At 54.0% G+C, this 25,709-nt stretch overlaps 2 protein-coding genes across 22 annotated transcripts in view; one reads left to right on the top strand and one right to left on the bottom strand.

Annotated features, from left to right (window-relative positions):
• SNPH (syntaphilin) overlaps nt 1–5,766 on the top strand; it is a 43,817-nt gene extending 38,051 nt beyond the window's left edge. For 15 of the 17 annotated variants that reach the window (XM_067707705.1, XM_067707701.1, XM_067707696.1 and 12 more), the window contains one exon: nt 1,376–5,766. In XM_067707705.1, coding sequence (XP_067563806.1) covers nt 1,376–2,564 — 1,189 coding nt within the window. In that variant the 3' untranslated portion in view covers nt 2,565–5,766. The remainder of the gene's footprint in view (nt 1–1,375) is intronic. The other 2 variants (XM_067707707.1, XM_067707708.1) reach the window with 1 other exon arrangement.
• A 555-nt stretch (nt 5,767–6,321) lies between these two features.
• SDCBP2 (syndecan binding protein 2) lies at nt 6,322–25,254 on the bottom strand. Of its 5 annotated transcripts, none has more exons than XM_067707713.1 (9): nt 25,079–25,254; nt 15,837–15,942; nt 15,103–15,169; nt 14,365–14,465; nt 10,271–10,429; nt 9,438–9,613; nt 9,187–9,358; nt 7,099–7,190; nt 6,322–6,840 (listed from the first exon to the last, which is right to left on the bottom strand). In XM_067707713.1, the coding sequence occupies exons 2-9, from the start codon at nt 15,888–15,890 to the stop codon at nt 6,786–6,788; spliced, it is 876 nt and encodes a 291-aa protein (XP_067563814.1). In that variant the 5' UTR covers nt 15,891–15,942; nt 25,079–25,254; the 3' UTR covers nt 6,322–6,785. The 5 variants fall into 5 exon arrangements, with proteins under 5 accessions (XP_067563814.1, XP_067563813.1, XP_067563812.1 ...); XM_067707712.1 differs by having other exon boundaries at nt 15,837–15,909; nt 25,079–25,252; XM_067707711.1 differs by lacking the exon at nt 25,079–25,254 and adding an exon at nt 16,708–16,848 and having other exon boundaries at nt 15,837–15,909.
• Between the last annotated feature and the right edge of the window lie 455 nt (nt 25,255–25,709).

Genomic DNA, 25,709 nt, shown 5'->3' with positions numbered 1-25,709 from the left:
CAGGAGGAATGAACGTTATCCCCACACCTGTGGGGATGTCTGTTATCGTAGCTCTTGAGCAGCTCCAGGTCCCTGCTGCCATCCCACGTCCATCGCCAAGCTGTATCCTGTTGGGCAGCCCTTCCCCTCCTTCCCCTTCCAGTTGATGCCATTGCTGACCTTGTGGCTGCTGCAGCCCCGCAGGCCCAGTCCCTTCAGTGTTTTGTGGAGTGAGATTCCTGGGCCCATTTCCTGAATTTCTAATTTGACTTTGAAAAGTGCATGGTGCTTGAGCTGGGTTGGTCACTCTGCTGGACTCATAAAATCCAAAGTGATGTCGTGCCTTTTGGATTTTATTTGTGTGAATGTAGGGTTTGGGCTGAGTGGCTGCGTGTGGGCCGGATCACTAAGACGTTTGCCGAAGGAGGAGCACCCAGGGTGGGAGTTCAGTCCCATGAAGGAGTCTCCTCCTTTCTCACTGCTTTTGGTCCATCCTGTTCAGTCTCACCCTGGCTTTACCTCTGGACTTGATGGCATCATTTTCTACTTCACCTCCTTCCCCTGCACCCCCTGGATTCATCTATGCCTCAGGGATTTTAAAAGCCTGCGAGTTTCTGGACAAGAGTCCTCTGACCGTCTCGTTTGCCTGCTCTTGCCTCTTCTTTCGGGAATAGCTCTGTGCCTTTTCCAGCAATCTTTTGGGTCTTCCCTCTCTAGAGTAGATACAGAGAGGAAACATCTAGCATGGATAAAAGACAGCCACTCTGTTCTCATCATTCTCCTCTGATTCATCCACCACTTCTCATCCCTCCACTTGAGGGAAGATGTAAAATTATCAGCTACATTCAAGGCAGTAATTTCTCTCATAAAAAAAAGTGGATCATCACTCTCTCCCCGGGGTCTCTGGCCAAATCGCCTCCATTGAAAATTTCCACCACCGGCTTTTGTAGGAGGCCACATCCATTTCTGCAGAGTAGAGATTTTAGGTTTAGATTTTGTTGTTTTATGTTAAGATTTTTAAATGGATGTATTAAGTTTTTATAGCGGTAGCTCTTTAAACTGAGAATCTTTATCGTCTACTGTCTTCTCTGGGTAGTGGATATAAATGTGGACAGTTGTCTGCATTTTGGCTCTAGGGGGTGGCAAGGAGATGGTGGCTCATTCTCGTCCCTGAAGAGGAGGTCTCTCGTGTCCTGAGCCCTGGCCCCTCTCCCGTCCCCACTGCTTCCCCGATGGAATAAAGAGGGTGAGGAAGGAACTCTGAGTCGTTCCTTTGTTTTCAGCTCTGAGGGGCAGCAGCACAGGCCCTGTGTCCTTGGGGACAGCCCCCTCCTTGTCTGTCCTTGGTGATGGTGACAGGCCAGGCGGTGAGCATGTGTGTCTCATCTGCTCACAGGGACACGGAGATCGATGACCTGAAGATGCAGCTGTCGCGCATGCAGGAGGACTGGATCGAGGAGGAGTGCCACCGCGTGGAGGCCCAGCTGGCCCTGAAGGAGGCCCGCAAGGAGATCAAGCAGCTCAAGCAGGTCATCGACACCGTCAAGAACAACCTGATTGACAAGGACAAGGGGCTGCAGAAGTACTTCGTGGACATCAACATCCAGAACAAGAAGCTGGAGACGCTGCTGCACAGCATGGAGGTGGCCCAGAACGGCTTCGCCAAGGAGGACGGCGCCGCCGAGTCGGCCGGCGGGTCCCCCGCCCGCTCCCTTACCCGTAGCTCCACCTACACAAAGCTGAGCGACCCCGCTGTCTGCGGCGACCGCCTGCCGGGTGACCACCCAGGCGCCTCTGTGGAGGATGGGGCTGACAGTGGCTTCGCGGCGACCGACGACACTCTGAGCCGGACGGATGCACTGGAGGCCAGCAGCCTGCTATCTTCGGGGGTGGACTGCGGCCCCGAGGAGGGCTCCTCGCTGCACGGCTCCTTCAGCCTGGGCCCCCGCTTCCCCGCCAGCAACACCTACGAGAAGCTGCTGTGCGGCACGGAGGCCGGCGTGCAGGCCAGCTGCATGCAGGAGCGTGCCATCCAGACGGACTTCGTGCAGTACCAGCCGGACCTGGACACCATCCTGGAGAAAGTGACCAAGGCCCAGGTCTCCGGGACAGTCCCCAAGTCAGGGGACAGGTGCCCGGAGTTGGATCCCCACCCCCTGGGGCCCAGAGACCCCAACTCTGCAGTGGTGGTGACGGTGGGTGACGAGCTCGAGGCCCCGGAGCCCATCACGCGGGGGCCCACCCCACACCACCCTGGTGCCAACCCCAACCCCAGCCCGTCGGTGGGCGTGGCGTGCCCCGTGGAAGAGGAGGAGGAGGCGGCCGCAGCCGAGAAGGAGCCCAGGAGCTACTGGAGCCGCCACTATATCGTGGATCTGCTGGCGGTGGTGGTGCCAGCCGTGCCCACGGTGGCCTGGCTCTGCCGCTCCCAGCGGCGCCAGGGCCAGCCCATTTACAACATCAGCTCCCTGCTGCGGGGCTGCTGCACCGTGGCCTTGCACTCCATCCGCAGGATCAGCTGTCGCTCGCTGAGCCAGCAGGGCCCAAGCGCCAGCACTGCTGCAGGCGGCAGCTCGCAGCTCTGAGGCCCCATCCCGGCCCGGGCTCCGGAGGCCTGACTACCGATTGTAGGGGTGCCGTCCTCCCTCTCGCACCTTCCCGTGGGGCATCATCTTATTTATTTAGTTTTGGGTTTGGAGGTGGTGTTTTCAGAATGGTAACAGTGTCAGGGGCTGGGAGCGGGGGGTGGGGGAAGGTGTCCCAAAACTGCAACAGGAGAGAAGGGAAGAGAGACCGAGGGCAGGGAAGCACAGGGATGGGACACACTGCAGAGAAAGAAGGTGGTGAGGCCCCCAACCTGGCCCCCCTGCCCACCTGGCCTCTCACACAGGGCAGCCCCTGCTCAGGAAGTCTCTGGTGTGCTGATCTGGGGAGGCCGGGCTTAACTTGTGTGCCAAGCCTCCCCGTCCCCCACCCCCATGTCCTGTCCAGTTCCCTGCCCACCCCAAGCCTTCTCTCCCAAGCCACCCCTTGCCCTCAGCCCAGGCTTCTGGGCCGGTATTACCTCCTCAGACGGAGGCAGCTGCGACCCAAAGTACAGGCAACTGGCCGGGACTCCGAGCGGGTCTGGAACCACTTGGCCTGGGCTGAGCTCCATCCCCTTCCGGCTGCTCCCCGCTTTGGGAGCACGGTCAAGGCCAAGGGCTGGAGGAAAGATGGTGATGGGCAGAGGGCGGTGTGGGTTCTGTGTCTGTCTGTTCGTCCCAGAGCTTCCCCACATCTGTTTTCCTCCTGGCGCTTCTGAGTGTGTCAGATAATTTTGTGAGAGCCAGACAGGCGAGTGCCGGGGTGTGAATGCTAGCCTGAGCCCAGCCTCTGTCTGGAGACGCTGCCAGCAGGAAAGGAGGAGGCGGGGGCTGGCAGCTTAAGGGGGCACCTCCAGCCTTCTGAGACAGGGCCCTGCAGCCTGGGAGGCAGGGCTGGACTCGGCAACCGCCAGCTGACTGCTCCAGGTCTGACTGCCCTGGAGCGCGCCCTAGTTTATCCGGGGACCTTGGGACCAACTTCTGCTTTGCACTGTGTTCACTTTGGGGCTTGCTTCTCACGCATCCCAGGGTCTCCTGTGAGGTGGCTGCTTGCTTTCTAGGATGAGGATTCCTAAATCTTACACCTTTCTGCCTCTGAAGGGAATTCCAGCGGGATGAATGGCAAGATGAGGTTTTGAAGCCATGATGTCCGTCCAGGCCTAAGCAGGGTGTCCTGGGATGTTTCCCAGGTAGGGGGTGGAGTGGGGCTCCCAGCCCAAGCCCAGTCAGCCTGGGAAGGCCCCCCTCCTTCCCCGGGACCACATCTAGGTCCCTCTGCAAAGCTGCTGACATGTTATTTGCATTATTATTTTACAGAGTAAACCCATTCCTCTTCCTCTGCAGGGCTTATACCTATCTCGTCATCCCACCCACTCTTCAGAGTTAGGCCCTACATTGCGGCGGGGGGAGGGTGTTGGTGGGACCCTGTATCTCACCCCTCTGGCCTAGGGGCCACTCTGGTTCTGCCAAGGTTGCTTGCCCACCCCCGCTGCTCCGACAGCTGTTGCCTGACGCATGGGCTCTGCCCTTCCTCTCTGTGCCGCCTACTTGAGGGGGGATGCCTGCATGCACTGGGGGTGGGCAGCCGGCCCAGCCATCGTGGGGAGAGCCCCTCTGCCACGCGCTTTGTGCCTCCAAAGCTCCCCTTCCTCGCTCTGGGCCTCAGACCTGCCATCCTTTGTGGAGCACCCCTCCACCCCAGTCGAACCAAACCCAAACTCTGGGGGCCGGGCTGGGCTGGCCCACGGGACCTGGGGGTCGTGACGTGGAGCGGCAGTGGACAAACCCAAAGCCAAGCCAGGACTGGCTGCGGACCCCGCCTCCCGTGCCGCGTCCTCACGGAGCTGCGTGGTGTCTCCTTAGAAATAGTCAACAGCTTTGCCGAGAAAATAAATGTATGACTATTATATTTGACAACATAAAATCTATATATTTTTCACCACTGGAATCTAGTCGAGCTGCGTAGCCGCTCTGCTCCGGTCTGCGTCTTGCTGTCTGTGGCCTTCCTACTGTGTCTTGTGTTTTGATGGACGTGGTCAGGGCCGGGGCTGTGGTCCGTTCTGTCCCTGATGCTGGAGGAGCCGCTCGTGAAGCGCGTGGACCGAGGACTATGGACAAGGTGAGCGGAGCTGGCACCGCCCTCTGCTCCTGCTGTGGCTCAAGACCTGCCTGTCTGGTCAGAGGGCCTCCAGCCCACAGTGTTGGGGGTGCCTCTCTTTTGGGGGGTCTGGTGGGACCTTGACGGGCTTTGCCTCTTGTCGGTGGAGGAGGCAGCTCTCTGGCCCAGGCCTGGGACAGACGCTGGGACCGTGTCGGCCAGGCCCCGGCTTGTGCGTGTGTGCGTGTGTGTGCTCGGTATCCTGCATCTATGCAAAAGGGGCAGCGCTGCCTGGGCAGCTCCCAGGGGCGGAGGCGGAGGCGCAGCGGCCCACGGGCTCAGGCTCCAAGCCCTGACTGCAGGACACAGGATGTGGGACCAGGAAGCGAGGCCAGGGCCCGGGGGCCTCCCGCTAAGTACTCATCCTCCAAGGCTCCCCTTTTCCTTCCTGCTTAATACCACCTCCTGCTGGGCTGTGACCTTTCCCTCCCGCCCTCCGCTTCTGCAGCAGAGATCTTTGGGGTCTCCCCTGTCCCCAGCCTCTGGCCAGAGCTGATTAGATCCTAAGGGACCATGTTCTCAGGAACCACCTTCTGGAACTGCTGGTCCCTTGGGGTCCCACCTCCAGAAGTGGCTTCTCCTAAGCTATAGGGTCCAGGCCAGAGCTGCCTTGCTGCTCCTCTCGTCCAGGCTCAAAGCAGAAATCAGTCTGGGGCCGGGACTCTGCTCAGAGAGCTGGCCTCAAATGGAGTTTATCCCAAATATCTCCCAAGGGGATAACTTAGCTTTTCACTGAACACCCTTCCCAGTCGCCACTACCACAGGGGTATCTGGCAGCACCTTGGGGGGTGGGCTGGGGGCAGATGACAAGGTTCTGGGGTAGAGGCCTACAGAGGGGCCTCTGCCCAGGGAAATCATTACCCCCCTGACCTAGGAATCAGTGCACACAAGTCACAGTGCACTGCTGCATTCAGCCATGCCCTTGACAGAGAGTTCAGGGGATACAGGAAGGGGGGAGGTGGGGAGGGGGCTTCACTTTTGTCTTCTTTGTCCTTTTGATCAGACAGAGTTGTACCTACAGCAGACAGCTCTGAATTAAAGCATGAAAACACAACAAGATCCTTGGCCTGTTTTCTTTATATTGTGTCCTTTGGGGGTGGGGGCGAGGGGGATGAAGGGGGCTCACACTGTCCCCACCTGCGTGGGAGTCATAACACGCATCCTGGGAAAAGCTGAGCAGACATCTTTCCTGAGGTTGAGGGAACCAGAGAGCTGCGTGCTTCTGACTCCCCTCCAGGGGGCCACTTGGCGCACCCCACGCCCCCCGTCAGACCCGTGGGGCCCTGTAAGTGCACGTGTTCCATCCTCTCCAGCACCCTTGAAGTGGTCCTCACGCCCGTTCTGCAGATGCGGAAGCCAGCTGCAGTCGCTGAGCAGGGGGTGCGCAAAAGCCAGGGCCCCCTTCCAGGGCCCCACACTGTCCCCCGCTAGTCATCCATGCCCCGGACCGGCGGCATGTGACGGTGGCACAGCCCAGTCACTGCTCTCAGAGGCAATATGTAGCAAAGGCCTTGGTCTCACCACTGCTTAAAAGAAAACCAGCTCTGGCATGTCATGAGACAGAAGATTCTGGAATTTCAGTTACTTTTGAGGAAGGGATTTTATGTAAAATCAAATCTTTATTCAAAGACAGTGACGGGTTATAACTAAATACAGTTTGTGACAAAGAACAACTAAAGGAAAAAGAAACAATTCTCCCAAAAAAATGTATTTGTTCTCTCAAACCGTGGAAATGTGTTACTGGTAGAGGCAAAAGTTTGAAAGGGACCCAGCTGCAACTTTAGGAAGTGTTTAGCCGGCCTGCCTACGTGCCCAGCATTTAAATCGGCTCAGAGAATCACTGCCTGTGGGCCCTGCCCCTGCCTTAGCCCAGTTAAGAGGCTGAGGCTGCAAGGAGGCCAGTGTGTATAAAGGACAGGCCCATGTGATCCAATGTTGCCCCACCCAGAACACGCCCACCTCGAGACAGCCCCGCCCCCAGGCAGAGGCCTCCACAGTCTGTCCCCTGAGGACTCTCCCTTTCCTGCTGGAGGGTGAGAGGGCTGAGCTGCTCTCCCGTGGCTTCAGATGTCAGGGATGGAGTGGTCCATGGTGTGGTGGAGCAGGGCTGGGGACAATCTAGATACAGCAACAAGGACAGTCGCCAACACTGGCAGCACCTTCCCCCATCCCCGCAAAGCCTGTGCATGCCTTGTGGACCCTCACTACCAAGTCTAAGACCTTCAAATCACCAGAAGCCACTGGCTAGCGTGAAGGGAGGCAAGGGCAGGAGAGCAGAGGGCGGGCTGGTCTGGGCTCTGCAGGAGCCTTGAGGAAGCCTGGGTGGACAGGAGGTGGGGAGCTGAGGGGGGAGGGGCAGGAGGGGACCAGCCTTACTTTCTGACCATGTGCGCATAGATCACAGTGGGCATGATGGCCAGGTTGATGACGTTCCCGGCTGTGGCCAGAATCTCCGTGACTTCTTTGTCCTGGAGAAGGGGTGAGTGAGCGGTCACCCCAGGGGCCAGGGGAAACTCTGAAGGCACCTCTGTGGAGAGGTCAGCACGGCCCCCGCGGAAGGATGCCACTGACATTCTGACATCAGGGACAGGGCTGCCCCTCAGGTGAACAAGAATGTGGGCCTCCCACCTGAGGCCCTGTCAGTAGAATGAGCGTGCCCCTCCCACCCTCAGCTCGAGGGCCTGTGTGGGCCTGACACCTAACAGGGCCTCACAAACGTGACTTTCCCCAAAGAGCCCTGGGAATCTCACCAAGCACACATGTATGCCGTTGCCCAGGACCCCGTCACACTCGGGTTCTGGACCCAAAGCACAAACAGAATAACCGTGCAGTGGGGGCACAGCAGGGGCTCCCCCACCCTCTCCCCTGGGCTCCTGTCAGCCGGAGCCGAGCCCGTGTGGTACTTCTTCCTCTTACATCTTGTCGACTAGTGAAAAGAGAGGCCCTCAGATCATGGGGAGAACAAGAAACAAAAGGCATCTACACAAAGTGTGCCAAACAGTCCAAAGACAAACGCTATGGCCACTGGAAGAGCCTCTGGCCCTTACTCAGACACCATGACCTTTACTTTACACAGGTGTCTAACCCAGGTATGTGTTTTCTTAGCTGTTCCAGGATAAATGGGAGAAGATGTGCTAGGTGGGACTAGTGATGGCCACAGAGTAGAAATAGACAGACCTTTGAGAAGATAAATGATCTCAAGACGCATAGCTATCTGGGGCCATTCAGCAAAGGGACAGGCCCAGTCCTTAGAGCCTTACGCCCTTGTTTGGTAGGATAACTGATAAGTTCATAGGGAAGCCTTGAACCCTCAGTGAGGACGAGAGAATCTGCAGCACATCTTAGAAGGACTGCTCTCCAGAACAGTTAAGAACAAAGAACTGTCATGCTTTGAAAGGAGTGGGTCCACTCACACCCAGCAGAGCCAGCCCCTCAGAGCTGGTATTACTGTACTCAGCTTTTTAGCTACAATGGATTCCCTTTGGATCGTCATGCCTGATCCCCAAGGAAGGGGAGAGAGGCAGCAGGAGGGATGTCAGGCAGACATTAGGAAGGACTTGCTGAGCACTGTGCTCATGAGCCAGCAGGACAAGCCTCCAGGGAAGGTGGGGAGACTGTCAAGCACAGGGAGGAAGATGTGCCACAGGAATAGCGATGGTGATGGCCCTTGTGAAGGGGAGGAGAACTGGCTTAAAAGACTCTGCCACCTGTGGAGTGAGATGCCACCGCCCAAGCCACCTCTACCCGGGGAGCCCTGCCTGTGAGCCCCAAAGCCCTGGATGCAGCAGGGCAGGGACCCTCACTCTAAATCACAGCTGGGATTAAGAAGCACTCTCGGTCCTGGTGGTATCAAGTCGGGATAAACCACTCTCACTTATCCAGGGACCAGAAGCGGCGCGACTCATCCTCCTCCAGGGTCCATTCCCCAAAGGCACCCACCCCCGAGTCCAGGTCACAGCACTGGGCCTAGACCACTTGCTCCTTCTGTATTTAAAGATAGAACTTGCCATGCAAACCCCCTTGGGAAGGCAAAAAAAAGAGGTCAGAAATGGACTTCTGAAGAGCAATTTTCTAAAATATTCCTATTACTGAGCAAGATCCAGGATACAAACAGAAGTGCCGCACAGAGTAGGGAGGTGTCCATGCAGCCAGGAGCCACCTGGGCACCTACGTCCTTACACAGGTCATTAACCACCCCCACCCCCACCCCCCAGCTCCCTGTCACACCTCTGGCCTCCACGTGTAAGTAACAATAGCTTATATTTACTGAGCAATTACTTTGTGCATGCACTGTGCTCGAAGCTCTGTGTACCTTGTCACATTGAATCCCTGTAGCAGCCTTAGGATGAGGAACTGAGGCTGGGGTGGGGGCAGCAGCCCACCCGCAGACACGAACCTGCCCACCACCTGGAGTGTCCCAGCCCCTGACGTCCCAGGACAGAGCCGCTGCTCTGCCTAGCTTACCTTCAGCCCAATGACGTTCTGCCCGTTCACCTCGCACACGTAGTGGTTGATGAGGAGCCCGTTGCGGGCTGCAGAACTCCCTTTGACCAAAGAGATGATCTTCCCCTTCTTGATGACGAAGCCGATATGGCCTGTGCTGTCCTTGTGCATGGTGACGCTCCGCTGGAATGGCCTGGCAGGGATGGACAGTGAGCTGGGCCTGGGGCGTGGCTGGGGGTGGACAGAGAGGCTCCTGGGACCCAGCTACTCACCTGTCCCGGACAACCATGACAATCTTCTCAGCCGACGCCTTCTTCACCACCCGGTGGGCTTTGTCTGTGCTCCACCCGACACAGTTGCGTCCATCAATCTGCAGGATCTGGTCCCCAAAGCGCAGCCCCACCAGGGACGCGGGGGTGTTGGCCTGGACCAGCTGCACAAAGAGCCCCTGCGGGAGGCGGTCCCCACAGTCAGCTCTCCCGGCCCACCATGAGCCCAGCTCCCTCCTCCAAGCTGCTGTTTGCCTCCGGATCCTCCCAGAGCCTGCAGGGCACTGGGACTGCAGCTCTGCGCAGCAGACAAGGGCAACCCCATTTTCCTGGCGAGGAAACACTCCGGGCCACACAGCTAGGAAGCAACGGAGTCAGGAATTCAACCCCAACTGGAGGCTGCACCCCCAACCACTGGACTACAAGGCCTCTCACACTGGCATCCAGGGCCCCCGGCTTCCACTGTCTGCAGACAGCCGCCCAGAAGCCAGATCCCTTTGACTGGGGGGCAAGGAGGCAAGGAGCCCACGGAGGGGCAGGTACAGGATCCCTGGCGCAGCCCAGAGCCAGCCCTCGGGCCTTGTAGGAGGGGCTTGAGAGGAAGAGCCTGGCCTAGGGGTCAGGTGGGCCTCGGCTCCCAGCCCGCGCAGCCCCTTCCTTACTGTGGATGGGGCTCCCCGCTCTGCCTCCTCTCCCGCTGGTGGACGAGGCGGCCAGAACCCCGGAGGCGCGCGGAGGGCGGGCAACTCGGGCTGCGGGCAGGCGCTGTCCAGCACGCGGGCTCGCCCTCCGCCCTCCGCGGGGCCCTTCCTCTCCCCCTCGACCCCCAGTCCCACCTTGTCGATGGCCCGCAGCCGCAGCCCCGTCTTGCCGCGCTCGTCCTTGCACAGGTGGATCTCGCGCACCCCGGGCTTGACCTCCCCAGGCAGCACGCCCAAGCTGTTCCCGGACACCGGCGCCACCACCTGGCCCGGTGAGGGGCCCGAGACCGCTGCCTGCAGACATCAGAAGAGCAGGCGGTCAGCCAGCGCCTGGGGCCTCGTGCCACAAGAGTCCCCGGGGTGGGAGCAGGGATGGGGTAAGGAGAATGGGGTGGACCCTGGGTCGTAGTCCACCCCAGCTCACACACTTTCCCGCGTGCGGGCGAGAGGGAACATGGTTCAATGACGCCACTAGGGGGCGTCAAAGTCCACACCCCTGAAAAACAGCCGGGAAAGTAGGGAGAGAAGAGAAGACAGGTAAATAGGAAAGGGGTCCTCGTTTTCCAAGGCAAACTGGGGTCAGGAGAAGAGCCCTTTTAAATCCACTTAAAACTAAAAGTTCCACAGAAAATAGTGAACGATGGGGGGAAATGGGCTCAAGTTGATCTCTGCCTTGAAAAAAATTAAGGTAAAAGTACCAAAATGAGTGAGTGCTTTCCCCCCTAAGATCTGGAACAAGGTCAGGATGTCCACTCTCACCACTACTATTAAATACAGTAATGGAAAAACTAGCCAGAGCAATAAGGCAAGAAAAGGAAATAAAAGGCATATAGATTGGAAAAGAAGACATAAAATGGTCTCTATTTGCAGATGAGATGATACTTCACTAGAAAATTCCAGGGAATCTACAAGTAAACTCCTAGAACTCATAAGTGAGTTCAACAAGGTCACAGGATACAAGACCAACATATACCAAAAAATCAATTGTACTTCTAAATACTAACAATGAACATGTGGAAGCTAAAATTAAAAATACAATACCACTTACAATCACTCAAAAAAAAAAGAAATACTTAGGTGTAAATCTAATAAAACATATGCAGGAATTGTATGCTGGAAATGAAAAAAACACTGATAAAAGATATCAAAGAAGATCTAAATAAATAGAGAGATATTCTGTATTCATGGATTGGGAATACATAGTAAAGCTGTCAACTGTCGCCAGATTGATGTACAGATTTAATGCAATTCTTATCACAATCTCTACAAGATGTTTTGTAGATACATGCAAGGTTAGTCTAAACTTTATATGAAAAGACAAAGGAACTAGAATAGCTAAAACTACTCTGATAAAAAGAATAAAACAGGATTAATCACTCTATCAAATTTCCAGATTTATTATATCGCTACAGTAATTAAGACAGTGTTGTATTGGGGAGCGACAGACACATGGATCATGGAGCAGAAGAGAGAATCCAGAAATAGCCTCACACAAGGAGGGGCAACTGCTTCTTAACAGAGGTGCAAGAGCAATTCACTGGAGAAAGAAGAGTCTTTTCAACAAATGGTGAGGGAGCAACTGAACATCCGTGGGCAAAATGTGAGCACGGACTCCACAGGTTATACAACAATTAACTCAAATTCAACCATAAATTTAAACATAAAACTATAGCAGTTTTAGAAGTAAAAGGGAAAATCTTTAGGACCTAGGGCTCAGTGAAATTTCTTAGGACACTAAAGCATAATCCACAAAAGAAAACAATCAATAAATTGGACCTCATCAAAATTAAAGACTTTTTGCTCTGCAAGAAACCCTTTTAATACGATGAAAGGAGAAGCTACACAGTGGGAGAAAATATTTACAAATCAAATATCTGACAAAGGACTCTAGAATAAAGTCTCAAAAGTTGACTTAAAAACACAATCCATTTAGAAAATGTGCAAAAGATATGAAGAAACATTTTACCGAAAAGAATATACAGCTGGTAACTGAGCACATGAAAAGATGTTCAGCATCACTAGCGTTAGGGAAATGCAAAATAAGACAATGATAAATCGATGCTACACACCTACCATAATGATTAAAATTTAAAACAGTGATAATACCAAATGCTGGCAAGGATGTGAAGAAACTGAAAACACTCATGCATTGCTGGCAGGAAAATAAAATAGCACAGCCATTCTGGAAATAGCTTGGCACTTCCTTTTTTAAAGAATTAACCATACAGTTATAACACTACCTAGGAATTGCACTCCTGGGCGTTTATCCCAGAGAAACAAAAACTTATATCCGTACAAAAAGCTGTACACATCCGTAATAGCTTAGTTTATAATAGACAAAAACTGGAAACAACTAAAATGTCCCTCAAGAGGTTAAACAAACTGGGGGTACAGACACACCATGGAACACAACCCAGCGATAAAAAGGAATGAACTGTTGATACAGGCAACAGCCTCGAAGGATCTCCAGGGCATGATGCTGAGTGGAAAGAGTCCATCTGAAAAAGTCACACACCGCGTGATTCCACTTACATAACCTTCTGAAATGGCAAAATTATAGGGACAAAAACACGCTAGTCGTTGCCAAGGGGCTGCGGATGGTGAGAGGGAGGCTGGGAACGATTATGAAGGGGCAACACTAGAGATACCTTTGTGGTGATAACATAGTTCTCTATCTTGATTGCGCCGGTGGTTACAGGTGATAAAATGACATTGAACAACAGACACACATTGTCCCAATGTAAAATGCCTGGTTTTGACGTCATAGTGTAGTTACATAAAACGGAACCACTGGGAAAACTGAGTGAAGAGCACAAAGGACTTCTCTATCTTCTCAACTTCCTATGAATTTATGATTACTTAAAAATAAAAAGTTAAAATGAAATAAAATAACTAAAAAATTTTAATTATAAAAATGCATTATCTGTCTTTTTTTTTTTTTTTTGCGGTACGCGGGCCTCTCACTGTTGTGGCCTCTCCCGTTGCGGAGCACAGGCTCCGGATGCGCAGGCTCAGCGGCCACGGCTCACGGGCCCAGCCGCTCCGCGGCATGTGGGATCTTCCTGCACCGGGGCATGAACCCGCGTCCCCTGCATCGGCAGGCGGACTCTCAACCACTGCGCCACCAGGGAAGCCCTATCTGTCATTTTTTATCAAAATTTAGGTTGTCCTAATTATTGGGCCAAAGAGGGATTAAATCGATGGATTAAAATTGGGCTATCTGCAACATGACCTACTTTGCTTCATGTGTGTACTTCCCTACATGACTGTCAAGAGGGTCATTTTGAAGAAACACCCCAGGGTGTCACCAGTTTTTCTCAGGTTCCCACATGTCCTCATCCTTTCTGATTTTTCCTATGAAATCCTCATTTGTCAGTGTGGCAGTTCTCGTCCTCATTTCCATCAATTTCATGAAGTCCTGCGGCCTTAGTAAGATTTGCATTTGCACTGTGCAATCGATTTGCACTGGACCAGGGAGGGGCTGGCAGACAAGGACAGCTGACAGATGGTCCGCGGGGAGGCTGGAGCTGATTGGGAGAGGGTTTGGGACTGATTCTATAGGTGAATACATTTTCAGGAGTGAATATTTCAATGTTATGATTTCCTTTGCTCCCTGAAGCCATGCGGAGCAGGAATCAAGCATTATTGTTTAATTTGGGGAGTGGGGCTGGATGACAAGCCCCTTCCCACCGGGCTCTGCCTAACCATGCAGCTGCTGTCAAGTCACAGGCAGCCCTTCAGTAGAAGCACCCAGGCTCAGGCCAGGTTTAATGTCCTCCCTTCTCCTCCAGCAGGCTCAGGCCAGAAGGTCAGAGGTCAAAGGGCAGGCAGTGGCCCTTCAGCCCCAAGGCCCGCAGGAAACCACGAAACCCCACAGCACTTTTAATGAAGGCTGAAAATACGAACTGCCATCAAAAAACAGAGGCGCAGGGGCTTCCCTGGTGGCGCAGTGGTTGAGAGTCCGCCTGCCGATGCAGGGGACACGGGTTCGTGCCCCGGTCCGGGAAGATCCCACATGCCGCGGAGCAGCTGGGCCCGTGAGCCATGGCCACTGAGCCTGCGCGTCCGGAGCCTGTGCTCTGCAACGGGAGAGGCCACAACAGTGAGAGGCCCGCGTACCGCAAAAAAAACAACGGAGGCGCAGCAACGCTGGGGAAAGAGGAGATTCAAGTCTGTTTAAATGGTAAGACCAAGAAGGAGGGCCCATCAAGCAAGAGACAAATACCTACACTGGCACCTTCTGGAATCTGAGGCAGGTTCTGCTGGACTTCGTGGCTGGAGAACGAAAGACCAATATAACCTTCCAATTCCGCCAGGTTTGGGTACAAAACTGATGGGAAGGGAAGGAAGGAAGAAGAAAGGCGTTACTCCGGGCCTGAGATTAGCCACACCTGCCTGGCTCCCAGGTGGTCACTCATTTTTATTAAGAAACAGGGCCTGGGGATGCTGTTTACTCCCAAGAATGCACTATACCCCTGAGTTGGCTCTGCACTCCCAGGAACGCTCACTGGCACTGTGGGTCCTCCCCTCAGACGGTCTGCTTTCTCCAGGAGCAGCCTGGGACGCTGAGTACCTCATGTATCACTTTGGTGTTCAATTTAACTGATTTTATTTGGCACCGGCCAGACCCGAGGGCAGCGCTGGGGAACTGTATGGTGAGGAGGAGAAGAGCTGGGCCTGAGTTCAAGTTTGCTACCACGGGGCCTGAATCAAGACGGCCACGAGCAGCTCCAGGGCCACCACACACGTCCTGGTCTCCACATTCAGCCTTCCTTGGTGGCCCCAAGTCAGGGCAGTCAGTGGCCTCACAAAGCTGCAGGTTTCTCAGTGTCCCCCTCAAAGGGGGGGGTTCTAGGGAGGGTCAACCTGCATAGTGCCTACGGCTCAGCGGCAGGAAGGATGCAGGCTCTCGGAAATGTCCAGCAGAGGTCACTCTGAGGCAGGAGAACCCCAGCCCACTCACTCACCTGAAGGCTGGGAGTCTGTTCCCTGCCCCGGCAGGGCGGGCATCCTGGGTACGGCTCTGGCCTCGGCCTGGGGATGGATGGGGAGTGCCAGTCAGCTGTGGCCATGAGCCCCAGAGCCCTTGAGGCCTGGGGCTCCCTGAGGCTGGGGCTCAGGGCATTAGGTATGCTGGCGGCCTGAGGGGGGGTGTCCATGACCCTTGGAGTAAATATGGCGTCTGCAGATGTCCACGCTTCTGGAAGGAGGTTCTCCCAGGGGCCCGCGACCCACCAAATGTCACAACTCGTTTACTACCTGAGGCAGCCAAGGCAGATTTTCAGTCGAAAAGCCCCCAGTTCTCCAAACCCACTAGGACCTCATGTGGGACGGAAGGAGAAAAGGGCTTCTGGGGGCCGAGTAGGCCAAACGCCACGACCACGGGGGTTTACTCTGGAAGCTTGTCCTAGAGCACGGGTTCTACACGAACCCGGATGCAGGAAGCACTGGGATAGAGCAGGCACCAGACGGCCGGTCTGCAGCTGCTTGGTCTTCTCCACCTGCTGTAATTCCATTGCCTTGCCCTCTGGACACCTGCTCTGCCCAGCAGGCCCTGCAGTGGGGACCTGCATGCCCTGGGGCCAGTCAGGAACTCCCAGGGGTCCCCAGCACTTGACCCAAGACAAGCCTCCCTTAGCTACCCTGGCACAATCCAAAAGGCCCCGTCAGGGGACCCCAGGCTGGTAGCCTGGCACTTTACCTGCATGGCTTGGTCCACCTTCAGGTCCTCCAGAGATGGGTACAGGGTGGACATGGCTGCTCTTTGGAACACGCTGCAGGGCACAGAGGGTGAGGAGGGCTGAGGGCTGAGAGGAGGCACGGACATGTGCCACTCAGCACTCTCAGGACGAGAAAGATGTCACAAAGGTATTATTATCCCCATTTTAGAGATGGGGGAGCTGGGATTTGACCCAAAGTCTGTTTGGTTCCCAAGCCTGTGCTCTCAACCCCGCAAAAATCCCATCCCACCATGTTCAGCTGACTCTGGGCTTTAGAACCTGAGACCCAGGGTCACCTAGCACATGCTGACCAGGCAAAGCAGGATTGGGGGCCACGTCCTTCCCTGTCCTGTTTCAAAGGTCAGACAGGCTTATGAGGTCTGATCACTCAAGACCTAGATCCAGTCCAGCTGGTGGGTAGTGAGTACCTGCTGTATACCCGGCCACCGTCAGGGGTTTGCACAGCATCATCCCACAACTGCGCAGGGTTCAGTCCAGTGTCAAGTGGGCGGGGACTTAATATTACAACAGAAAGGCAGCAGGCGCTTTAGAAGTCCTCCCCAGCCCCCACAGGCCTCTCCATCTCTGGGCATTTGAGCTCCTACTGCATACCAGCCACTTCCGGTCTCACTGGTGACTCCTGATCTTGACCACAGTGAGGTAAGACCAAAGGCAACTCTTAAAAACATGCACACAAACTGTAGCAGAATTTATACACTCAGTAGAGTATTGCTCCAGAGGGAGAAGGAAATGGGGGGAAGCACGATAAACATTTACTGAACGCCTTCTACCTGTCCAGAGGAGAACCAGGGACCTCGGAGCAAGGTACCAAAAGAAATTCAAAGAAATTACCTCACAGAAATGCTTTATTTCCTTCCTAGTTGAAATGTGAGGAAGGAGCAGTTTGTCTTTCTGGATTCTTTTCCGTTTACCCACTAACACATTGTCTCTGTCACGTCTCCGGGCCTTTGTTGGGCCAGTCGTCACTAGCTGGATGTCTCTGCCCCGCCCTCCCACCCTGGCTTCTCAGACAATGAGGTCACTGCTGCTCCCAAGGGCCCTGCCCTCAGAAGAGACTCTGGGCCAGCCTCCGGCCCTGGACTCTTCAATCGTCCTCAGTCTGTCTTCCCACCTGAACTGCAGTTCCTTGGGGTCAAGGGGTGTCCTATTCACCCCACTGGGCCCACATTCTCTGGACCAGGTCCAGATCCTCTGGGCATCTCCCCTGAGTGACCCACAGGGGCTAAGGTCATCTTCATCCATCACTGTTCCTCATCCTTCCTCTGTACCTGCTGCCTTGACCCTTGTATCAACCTTAACACTCCCCAACGACCTCCCCCATCCCTCCTAATCTGCCGTCAAATCCCATCTCTCCCACATCCCATCCCTAATCCCCATGCTGTCTGCAGACCTCCACCATCTCCCCGCCCTTCTGCAGGTACCACAACATCTCCAATGAGTCCTAGCTCCTCTATTGTTGTTCTCCAGCCGCCAGGCCCTTTCTGCATGAGCCTGGAATGTCACGCGCTGCTGAAAACCCCCAGTGGCTCCACACTCTCAGAATCAAGCCCACATTCCCTTTACGATTCCTCCAAAGATTGGAACTGGTGGCTCAAAGGCCAGATGCAAACATTGTAAAGCAATTATACTCCAATAAAGATGTTTTAAAAAAAAATCTGTTGCCAAGTGCTTTATACATTCAAACTAGCCCCCTAAATGCATAACTCAAGACGCTGCTTTTATTTTTTAATTAATTAATTTTATTTTTGGCTGTGTTGGGTCTTCATTGCTGCACGCGGGCTTTCTCTAGTTGCAGCGAGTGGGGCCTACTTTTCATTGTGGTGCGCAGGCTTCTCATTGCGGTGGCTTCTCTTGTTGCAGAGCACGGGCTCTAGGCACGCAGGCTCCGTAGTTGTGGCTCAGGGGCTCTAGAGCGCAGGCTCAGTAGTTGTGGTACACGGGCTTAGTTGCTCCGAGGCCTGTGGGATCTTCCTGGACCAGGGCTCGAACCCATGTCCCCTGCATTGGCAGGCAGATTCCCAACCACTGCTCCACCAGGGAAGTCCAAGACGCTGCTTTTAATAATCTAACTTCACATTGCTCCTGAAAAACACAACATTCTGGCAACCCTGGACCGCTGCTGAGTGGCTACAGCTGAGTCGCAGCTGACTCCCGGGCGTCCCAGACCCCACCAGCCTCTGCTGTCTCTTACATCAAGACCGCTTTACTCACTGGCACTGAGACCCTATAGACATTTGCTTGCACCCCCCTGCCTAATTCTCCTGCTTTCTTTTTTGTTTTTTTTTTAAAGAAGATGTTGGGGGTCGGAGTTTAATTTATTTATTTTTGCTGTGTTGGGTCTTTGTTTTTGTGCGAGGGCTTTCTCTAGTTGTGGGAAGCGGGGGCCACTCTTCTTCGCGGTGCGCGGGCCTCTCACTATCACAGCCTCTTGTTGCGGAGCACAGGCTCCAGACGCGCAGGCTCAGTAGTTGTGGCTCACGGGCCTAGCTGCTCCGCGGCATGTGGGATCCTCCCAGACCAGGGCTCGAACCCGTGTCCCCTGCATTAGCAGGCAGATTCTCAACCACTGTGCCACCCGGGAAGCCCTCTCCTGCTTTCTTTCTTTCCACACGTCCTTCTCCCAGCCCCCACCCTCAGCTTCAGCCATAATGAGCTGCTTTCAGATCCTCGAATTAATCGAATTTTCTCATGTCCCCAGGCCTTTGCATGTATTATTGTTCCCTCTATTTGGAATACGTTTCTACCCCCTCCACTCCCTGCCTAGCTAACTCCCAGTTATTTTCAAGTCCCAGACCAGAGGGCTCTTCGTTTCGGAAGCTTGCCTTGATTTGTGCTCCCCCCACCCCCAAACCCCCCTCCTCACGCAACTCATGTTCCTACTCTGTTGATCACTCACTACTCCTGTAGTTGCCTCTTTGTCTACCTATTGGGAGTTCCAGAAGGGCAGGAACTGGACCTTCTAATTTGCTATGGAACTCCTAGCCCCTAGCACGGACACCAACGCAATAATATTTCCAGAAGCAATGCATTCTGCCTGGGCTTCCACTTTTCTCCTTGTAAAGTAAAGCTCTGATGTCCTATGGACATGCACCTTCCTAGGATGGAAACAAGGATGAGAGGTCCCAAACAGGTTTTGTTCGCCTCTCGCAGACTTGTTTTTTTGTTTTCATTTGAATTAGTGCCAACATTTTAAAATCTGGAGATATAAAATTCTTCACTTCTAACTTGTACAGAAAAGAAAAATCACACTATTTGGCAATGCAAGAGCAGGAATCATACACGGCAACAGTCAGCCAGGCCCAAGTCGCAGCCTGCCATAACATGGGGCTGCACGCACCTCCTTGCTTCCCGAAGTGCCCATCCAGCTGACTTACGCTGCCTGCTTGGCTCCTGCAGGCAGGCAGCTGCAGATCTTTGCCTTAGCCTTTGGGGCAGGAATGATCATCTCAAGAGGACAGGGATTGTCCTAGGGGGTGAGAGAGACTGGCCCTGACCTCCTTTAAATCAGCTGGGGGAAGAGACCCCTTCGTCTGTGGTCTTCTCCACTGTGCACACACTCTGGGAAACTTTTATCTCGGGACAGTCCTCAGGAGGTACCATCTGCCAAAAACATGCCCTGCTACCAGGATCACACATGAACGACAGGTGTGAAAATGAGGCACCCCTGCCCTGCTTTTTCAAACACTAAAGCAGCAGAGCCGGTTATATTTTTAGCAGCTGCCCTCTGGGAGAGCAGAATCAGAGATCTACTTCTTGGAAATCACTCCCAGGCTAAGACCACACAACCCTTCCTCTGTGTCTGGGACCCTTTCACCATTGCCACCTACTCTGGGTCTCAACTAAGGTTTGGGCTCTGGGTGGAATCAAGAGGCAGGTTTAGCGGTTCATGATATAGTGGGGAATGGCTCCCTGCCAGCAAATATGCGTGTCTCATTCAGTCATCCATCTACTCATTCACAACACTGGAGTGTCCACTGCGTGCTAGCAACACTGGATCTGTTTCAGTCATGCTGATCCCTCTGCTTGGCACACCACCCTTCTCTGCATGGTGCTCTTTCAAGGCTCAGCTCAAATGTTTCTTCTCTGGTTGGCTTTTTCAGACCATGGGACCCCCTGCTAGTTGGCCGGGTCTTCATGTGTTCCCAAACTGACTTGTACCGCCCCTACTGTCAAGTTATTTATCATATTGTATGATTACTATCTGGGTATTTCCTCATACCGCGCCCCAACTCGGAAGGGTGGGGACTGTGTCCTGTTCACCACCCTATGCCTCCCCACCAAAGCAGCACCCAGCACATGGATGCCGGCAAAAATTGCTATTCGACTGAATAAATCAGTGGTTTTCCAAGGAACAGATTGGAAATTTGTGGGGGCATTTTTGGGTGTCACATGACTGAGGGGACACTACTAGCATTCAGGAAGCAGGGAGTAGAGACCCAGACCCCCTGTAATCCACAGAACAGCTCACCCCAACAAAGCTGTCCTGCACAACTTTCCAATACCCTGCCAAACCTTCATGGAGGCAAAAAACCTGTTTATAACCTGTTTTATATACAAATACAATGCAACTTTCCCTGGCTTTAATATACAATATATTATCCAGAAATGTATACACCAGCTTAACCGAGGAAGTTATTGTTTTGTTCACCATTGTGGAAAATCACTGTCAATCCTTTTGAGCACAGGTGAGTCACCAGAACGCACCCATGTGTGCCTGCGTTTGTAGCTGTCACAGTGATGGCACGCCTGTATACAAATACATTTAACCTTCGACTCAAGATGCCACATACAGAGACTTCCCTGGTGGTCCAGTGGTAAAGAATCCGCCTTCCAACCCAGGGAAAGAAGGTTCCATCCCTGGTCGGGGAACTAATACCCCACACAGCCAAACAAACAAAAGATGATGAATGTAAACTTTGGCAAAATTTAGTTGAATACTATCTATTAAATCCAAACTTTCTCATTTTAAGTTAGGTACAGACGTGACCAGGTGTCATCCAGTCTGAGCTCTTACATAGTGAAGGGCATATTCGTTTATTATAAATTACTTTCATTGCTCTCATTTCTCCTTTATAGTACAGAGAGGGCATCACGTTTATTTTTTTTTAACCCGGGGTGGGGGGACACTGAACCACCACTCAAGACGAACCCGCCCCCTCCCTCAGCCTCAATTTCCCGCTTTTTGAATGCAGCCAGGCACAAAACTCCGAGCACTCGGGCACTGGAGAAAGCCCCAACGGTTCCTAGGGTCTGTTCTTCACCCCAGGCCTCAGTTTCCCAATCTGGCCAACGATCTTGGATCAAAGCTCTTCAAACGACTCCCCACCCTGACGCTCCGGTAGCTCCAAACTCCGCCTGAGGCGACCTCCCCTGGTTGCTATGGGTTACAGCGCCTGCGCAGAAACCCCGCCGAGCCACTAGAACGCGCTGGGATCGCTAGGGCGCATGCGTGTCACCCAAACAGGGCTACGCGTGGATACGGGCGCTTCCCAGGGTATCCTGCGATTGCGGGGTGGCAAATGGCGGTCTCCTTGCCCCGCGGGTTGCTGGCCGGCTAAACTCACCCGGCTTCTTGCTTTTTCCAGGCGCTCGTGGCTGGCGCCCACACGCGTGCGCGCGCGCGCGCACACACACACACACACCCCCACACACAAAAACAGGTAAAGCAGCAGAGTAAGAGGTGGGAAGTCTCGGTCAGGGTCTGCGTCCGCTCTTTACGCGCCTGGAGTCTACGCGGATCAAATCGCGCTTTAAAGGGGCGAGTGTCCCTTCGCCTCCCCACGCCCCCGACCCCTGGTCCATTAACGGCTTCCCGAAGGGGCGAGGGTGCGGTTGAGCCGCCCCCTGCTGGCTGATAAGATTCCGTTCTAAGGCAGCTGTGGGAGGGAGGAGGGCAAAGTTGACACGCCTGCGCTCCGGGCTGCCTGTTGCTCAGAATGAAGAGGAAGCTCCCTCGCTCCCTAGGATTTCGGAAGCTCCTCGGATCCCCAAGTATGCCATACCGTTGTGACTTCACCGTCCTTCCCACCATCCCAGGTTTCTTGCCCGGCCCTGACTTCCAGTCCTAGTGCTGAGCTGCACGTGCCCCGCCCCACTCCACGAAGATTTACTCTGGGATCCCACCCAAGAATGACTGAGTGCCTGCCCCCCAGGGTAGAGGTCTTGGGCTCGGCCAGGCAGATCACTTTCCACAGCAACAATGGACCCACTCCACATTTTTAGAGATTGAGGCAGTTGGGTTTGCGGGGTGCAGGATAAAAGTCTAGGGCAACGGGGAAGGCCTGGAGGAAGGTAGGAGACGCCTAGTGGACCGTGAAGGATGGAGGTTCAGCAGGGTGAGAGTGCAGTATGTTACTCCAGGGATAGGGAGGCCCAGGCTCAAGAGTCCAGCTGCCTTCCAGATCTTTACTACCTCCTGCAGTTTATTCAAATTGAATTCATTTTTCCCCAGCTTTGCTGCCCCTCTACAGTGACACCACCAAATGCACCTCACGGTCTGAGCCAGAAATCTGGGAGTTATCCTTAGCTCCTGCTCTCCAGCCATACCCAGCTCTTGCCCTCAGGAGAAAATATGAGACTTCAACTTGATATTCCAATCTCTATGATGTGACTCCTGGTACCTTCTCCACTGACTCCTGGTGACCTCCTCACTCTTGCACACTCACCCTGCGTTTCATTAATTCCAAACTCACCCTGCTAGTTCATGCCTCTGTGCTTTTACAGGTGCTGTTCCCTCTGTCTTGAATGCCATTCACACCTCCCCCCAGCCACCACCACCTTGTTCATCTAGTGAACCCCTCTTCTTTTCCCCCCAAATCCCCAAAACCAAACACAGCGTTAGGCAAGCCTCCCTTCTCTAGACAACAGAATCTCATATTTGCCTCTTCATCATTCATTCCACTACTGTTTATTAAGCACCCACTGTGAGCAAGGTCTTCTGCATTTCCTGGGTTGGATTTCCACTGAGCTGTATTTGTTTGCCTGTCGCCCTCTTTGGTCAGGAATGTCGCTCATTTCTGAAGCCCCAGTGCTGTGCCCACTGCCTGCTACACAGCAGGCATCCAGTTACTGTTCCTTAAAGAAGTAGAAAAGCAGACCCAAGGGGAAGAGAAAGCCCCAAAAAGTCCTTTGAAGAAAAACCCCGGCCTAGAAGGGGAGTGAAAACAGTGCCCTGATGAGGTAGATTGAAAGGCTGGCTCCTGCGGTCTGACCATGGAAGAGTTTGCTCAGTTTGGTGCTGATGACTTCCCGAAATTAACTGGCTCCTCTGAAAAGAAAGGAACCCATCTAACCTATCTCACCCAGAGAAATTTTCCTCTCCCACTGCATTTTCCAGGATTTCCATCCCTGAGCTGCTGTATTCTGAGCAATAACAACTCCCACAACAAAGCAGCAATCAGGTCCTCAGAGACCAGCAGGGCTGAAAAGGGGTCGCCAGCCCCCATCTTTGGACTTCGGAATGAGAACACTCCTTTGGAACACTTTGTTCCAAAGAGCTGAAACTATGGGACGCCCACTTGTTCCCGTGGACAACTCATCCATCCTTCAGAAGACAGCGTGCGGGAGGGAAGCGTGGGCTAGAGTGTCAGAGGAACAGCTCCTGGAAGGCCAAATTAGCCCAGGGACGTGGTGAGTTGGAAAGGAAGAGGCTGTTGCTAAGCCACCAGCATATACTCCCCTCCTTCTCTCAGGCTGTACTACCTGCTGGAGAAAAGCTGTGGACTTCTTCAAGGAGTGCGGACACTCCTGAACCCAGGCACAGGAGAGGCAGAGTGAAGCCCAGGACCTTGGAGGCAGGCAGGATGGGTTCAGACTGCTGCCTCTGACTTGGGAGAGCAAGCATGGACAAGTCCCTTCGGCATGTCATTCATTCCTTTGCAATATGGGTAACAATGCTTGCATCACAGAGTTATTGTGGAGATTAATTAAAAGATTCTTAAATAAAAGAGATACGTATAGAAAACACTAGTACATAAAGGGCATGCAGTAATCGTTAGCTATTGTCCATTCAGTACATTTACTGGGCACCTAAGTCCCAGTACTGTTCTAAGTACCAGTAATAAGGCAGGGAACAAAAGAAAAATCTGTCCTTGAGTGTCACTTTCTAGCTGGATTAAATAAGTGCTTATGTCACGTTAGGTGGTGGGAAGTGATGGGAAGAAAGATAAAGCAGAGTGGAGGGTAGAGCCTGGAGGTGCGGAAGAGCCTCACTGCCAGCGGGTGGGTGGGTGGGGTGACAGGTGGCTTTTGAGTAAAAGCCTAAGTGGGGAGGGAGAAGCATTGAGGCTGAGGGCAAGGCACTGCCCTCTGTTTAGGGAACATCTGACCAGTGAGACTGAAGTCAGTTGTTCATAAGGGAAGTAGCAGGAGAGGAGACTGGAGAGGTAGCGAGAGGGACTAGGTCCTGTCTAGTGGGTCATGCCGAGGGCTTGGCATTTACTCTGATGAGATGGGAGCCCCTGGAGAATTCTGAGCAGCAGAGTGACATGGTCTGACTTTCATCTGGAGGATAGTTTAGGGGGCACGGGTGGACAGGGAGCCCAGGCGAGAAGTGATGGTGGTGCAGTTGTTAGTAGTTGGGGCCACCGTATGTACGGCAGCCAGTGCAGTGCTGGCCCAGCACACGGCAGCCCCATCTTAAGCAGCACTTTCTGAGGCTTGCTGTGTGGAGGGCATGTTGCAGCCCTTTATATCCATTGCCTCATTCAGTTCCCCTGATTGCATGGGAGTTCCCGCAGGAGGAAACCAGGGTTCAGATCAGGCCACTGGCCCAGTTCCCCCAGCAGGTTCTCCTTGCCGTGGTAGGGAGCTTGTTAATGGAAACAGCTTCAGGCAGAGAAGTAAGTGACAGAAACTGAGGCCCCCACTCAGTTCCCTGTGGGAGTTGCTCTTTGGCTTTCCAGGGGCCCATTTCAAGGAGCAAAGTGTGGGTCCCATCTCCGTGAGAACTGACCCAGGCAGTGAGGAGGAGCCTGGAGCCCTAGTGATGTCTGGATAAGTATCACCCAGCCCTTGAACCTGGCCCAGGGCTGGGCTCAGAAGAGGAAGCCCCAGTTCACATTTCACTGCCAGAGAAAAGCACTTTGAGAGAAAAAGGCCTGGAAGTCCCAGAAGGGTCAGGACAGGGAGGGAAGAAGACAGGTGAGAGCAGGTCTCCCTTATCCCTGTGCCCACCTCTAGGGGCCCCTTGCCCCACTCTTACCTGCAGGCCAGGTGCTGCTGCTCGTCCTTGGCTAGCCACTGCTGATGGAGTCTGGTCCCCTCCCTGGAAGGTGGCGGCCCTTGTCCCAGCTGGGTTCCTGCTCCCTGGTCAGCTGACTCACCCAGGACTGGGATGGGCCCAGGTAAGGACCTGCGGCTGACTCAGCCTGCCCCTAGGTCACCAGACTCAGAGGAGGGCTTTGGCTGTAGTCTGGATGTGGAGGTGGGGTTAGGGGCTCACAGCTCCTGTTGAGAGGGTGATGAACCAAGACTTCTTGGCCTTGAGGAAATCGGATTTGGATTGGACAACCAGTCCTGCTGAACTCACTGAGGGCAGTTTGATGGGTCTTAAAAAATGGCCGTACCTGGGCTTCCCTGGTGGCGCAGTGCTTGAGAGTCCGCCTGCCGATGCAGGGGACACGGGTTCGTGCCCCGGTCTGGGAAGATCCCACATGCTGCGGAGCGGCTGGGCCCGTGAGCCGTGGCCGCTGAGCCTGCGCGTCCGGAGCCTGTGCTCCGCAAGGGGAGAGGCCACAACAGTGAGAGGCCTGCGTACCGCAAAAAAAAAAAAGGCTGTACCTTGTGACCCAGCATTTCCTCTTGTAGGAATTTGTTACAAGAAAATAAACAAG

Source organism: Pseudorca crassidens, chromosome 15 (genome assembly GCF_039906515.1).
Source record: "Pseudorca crassidens isolate mPseCra1 chromosome 15, mPseCra1.hap1, whole genome shotgun sequence".
Taxonomy (NCBI): domain Eukaryota; kingdom Metazoa; phylum Chordata; class Mammalia; order Artiodactyla; family Delphinidae; genus Pseudorca; species Pseudorca crassidens.
Note: the sequence above shows the minus strand (reverse complement) of the source record. Positions and strands in the feature narration are given on the sequence as shown.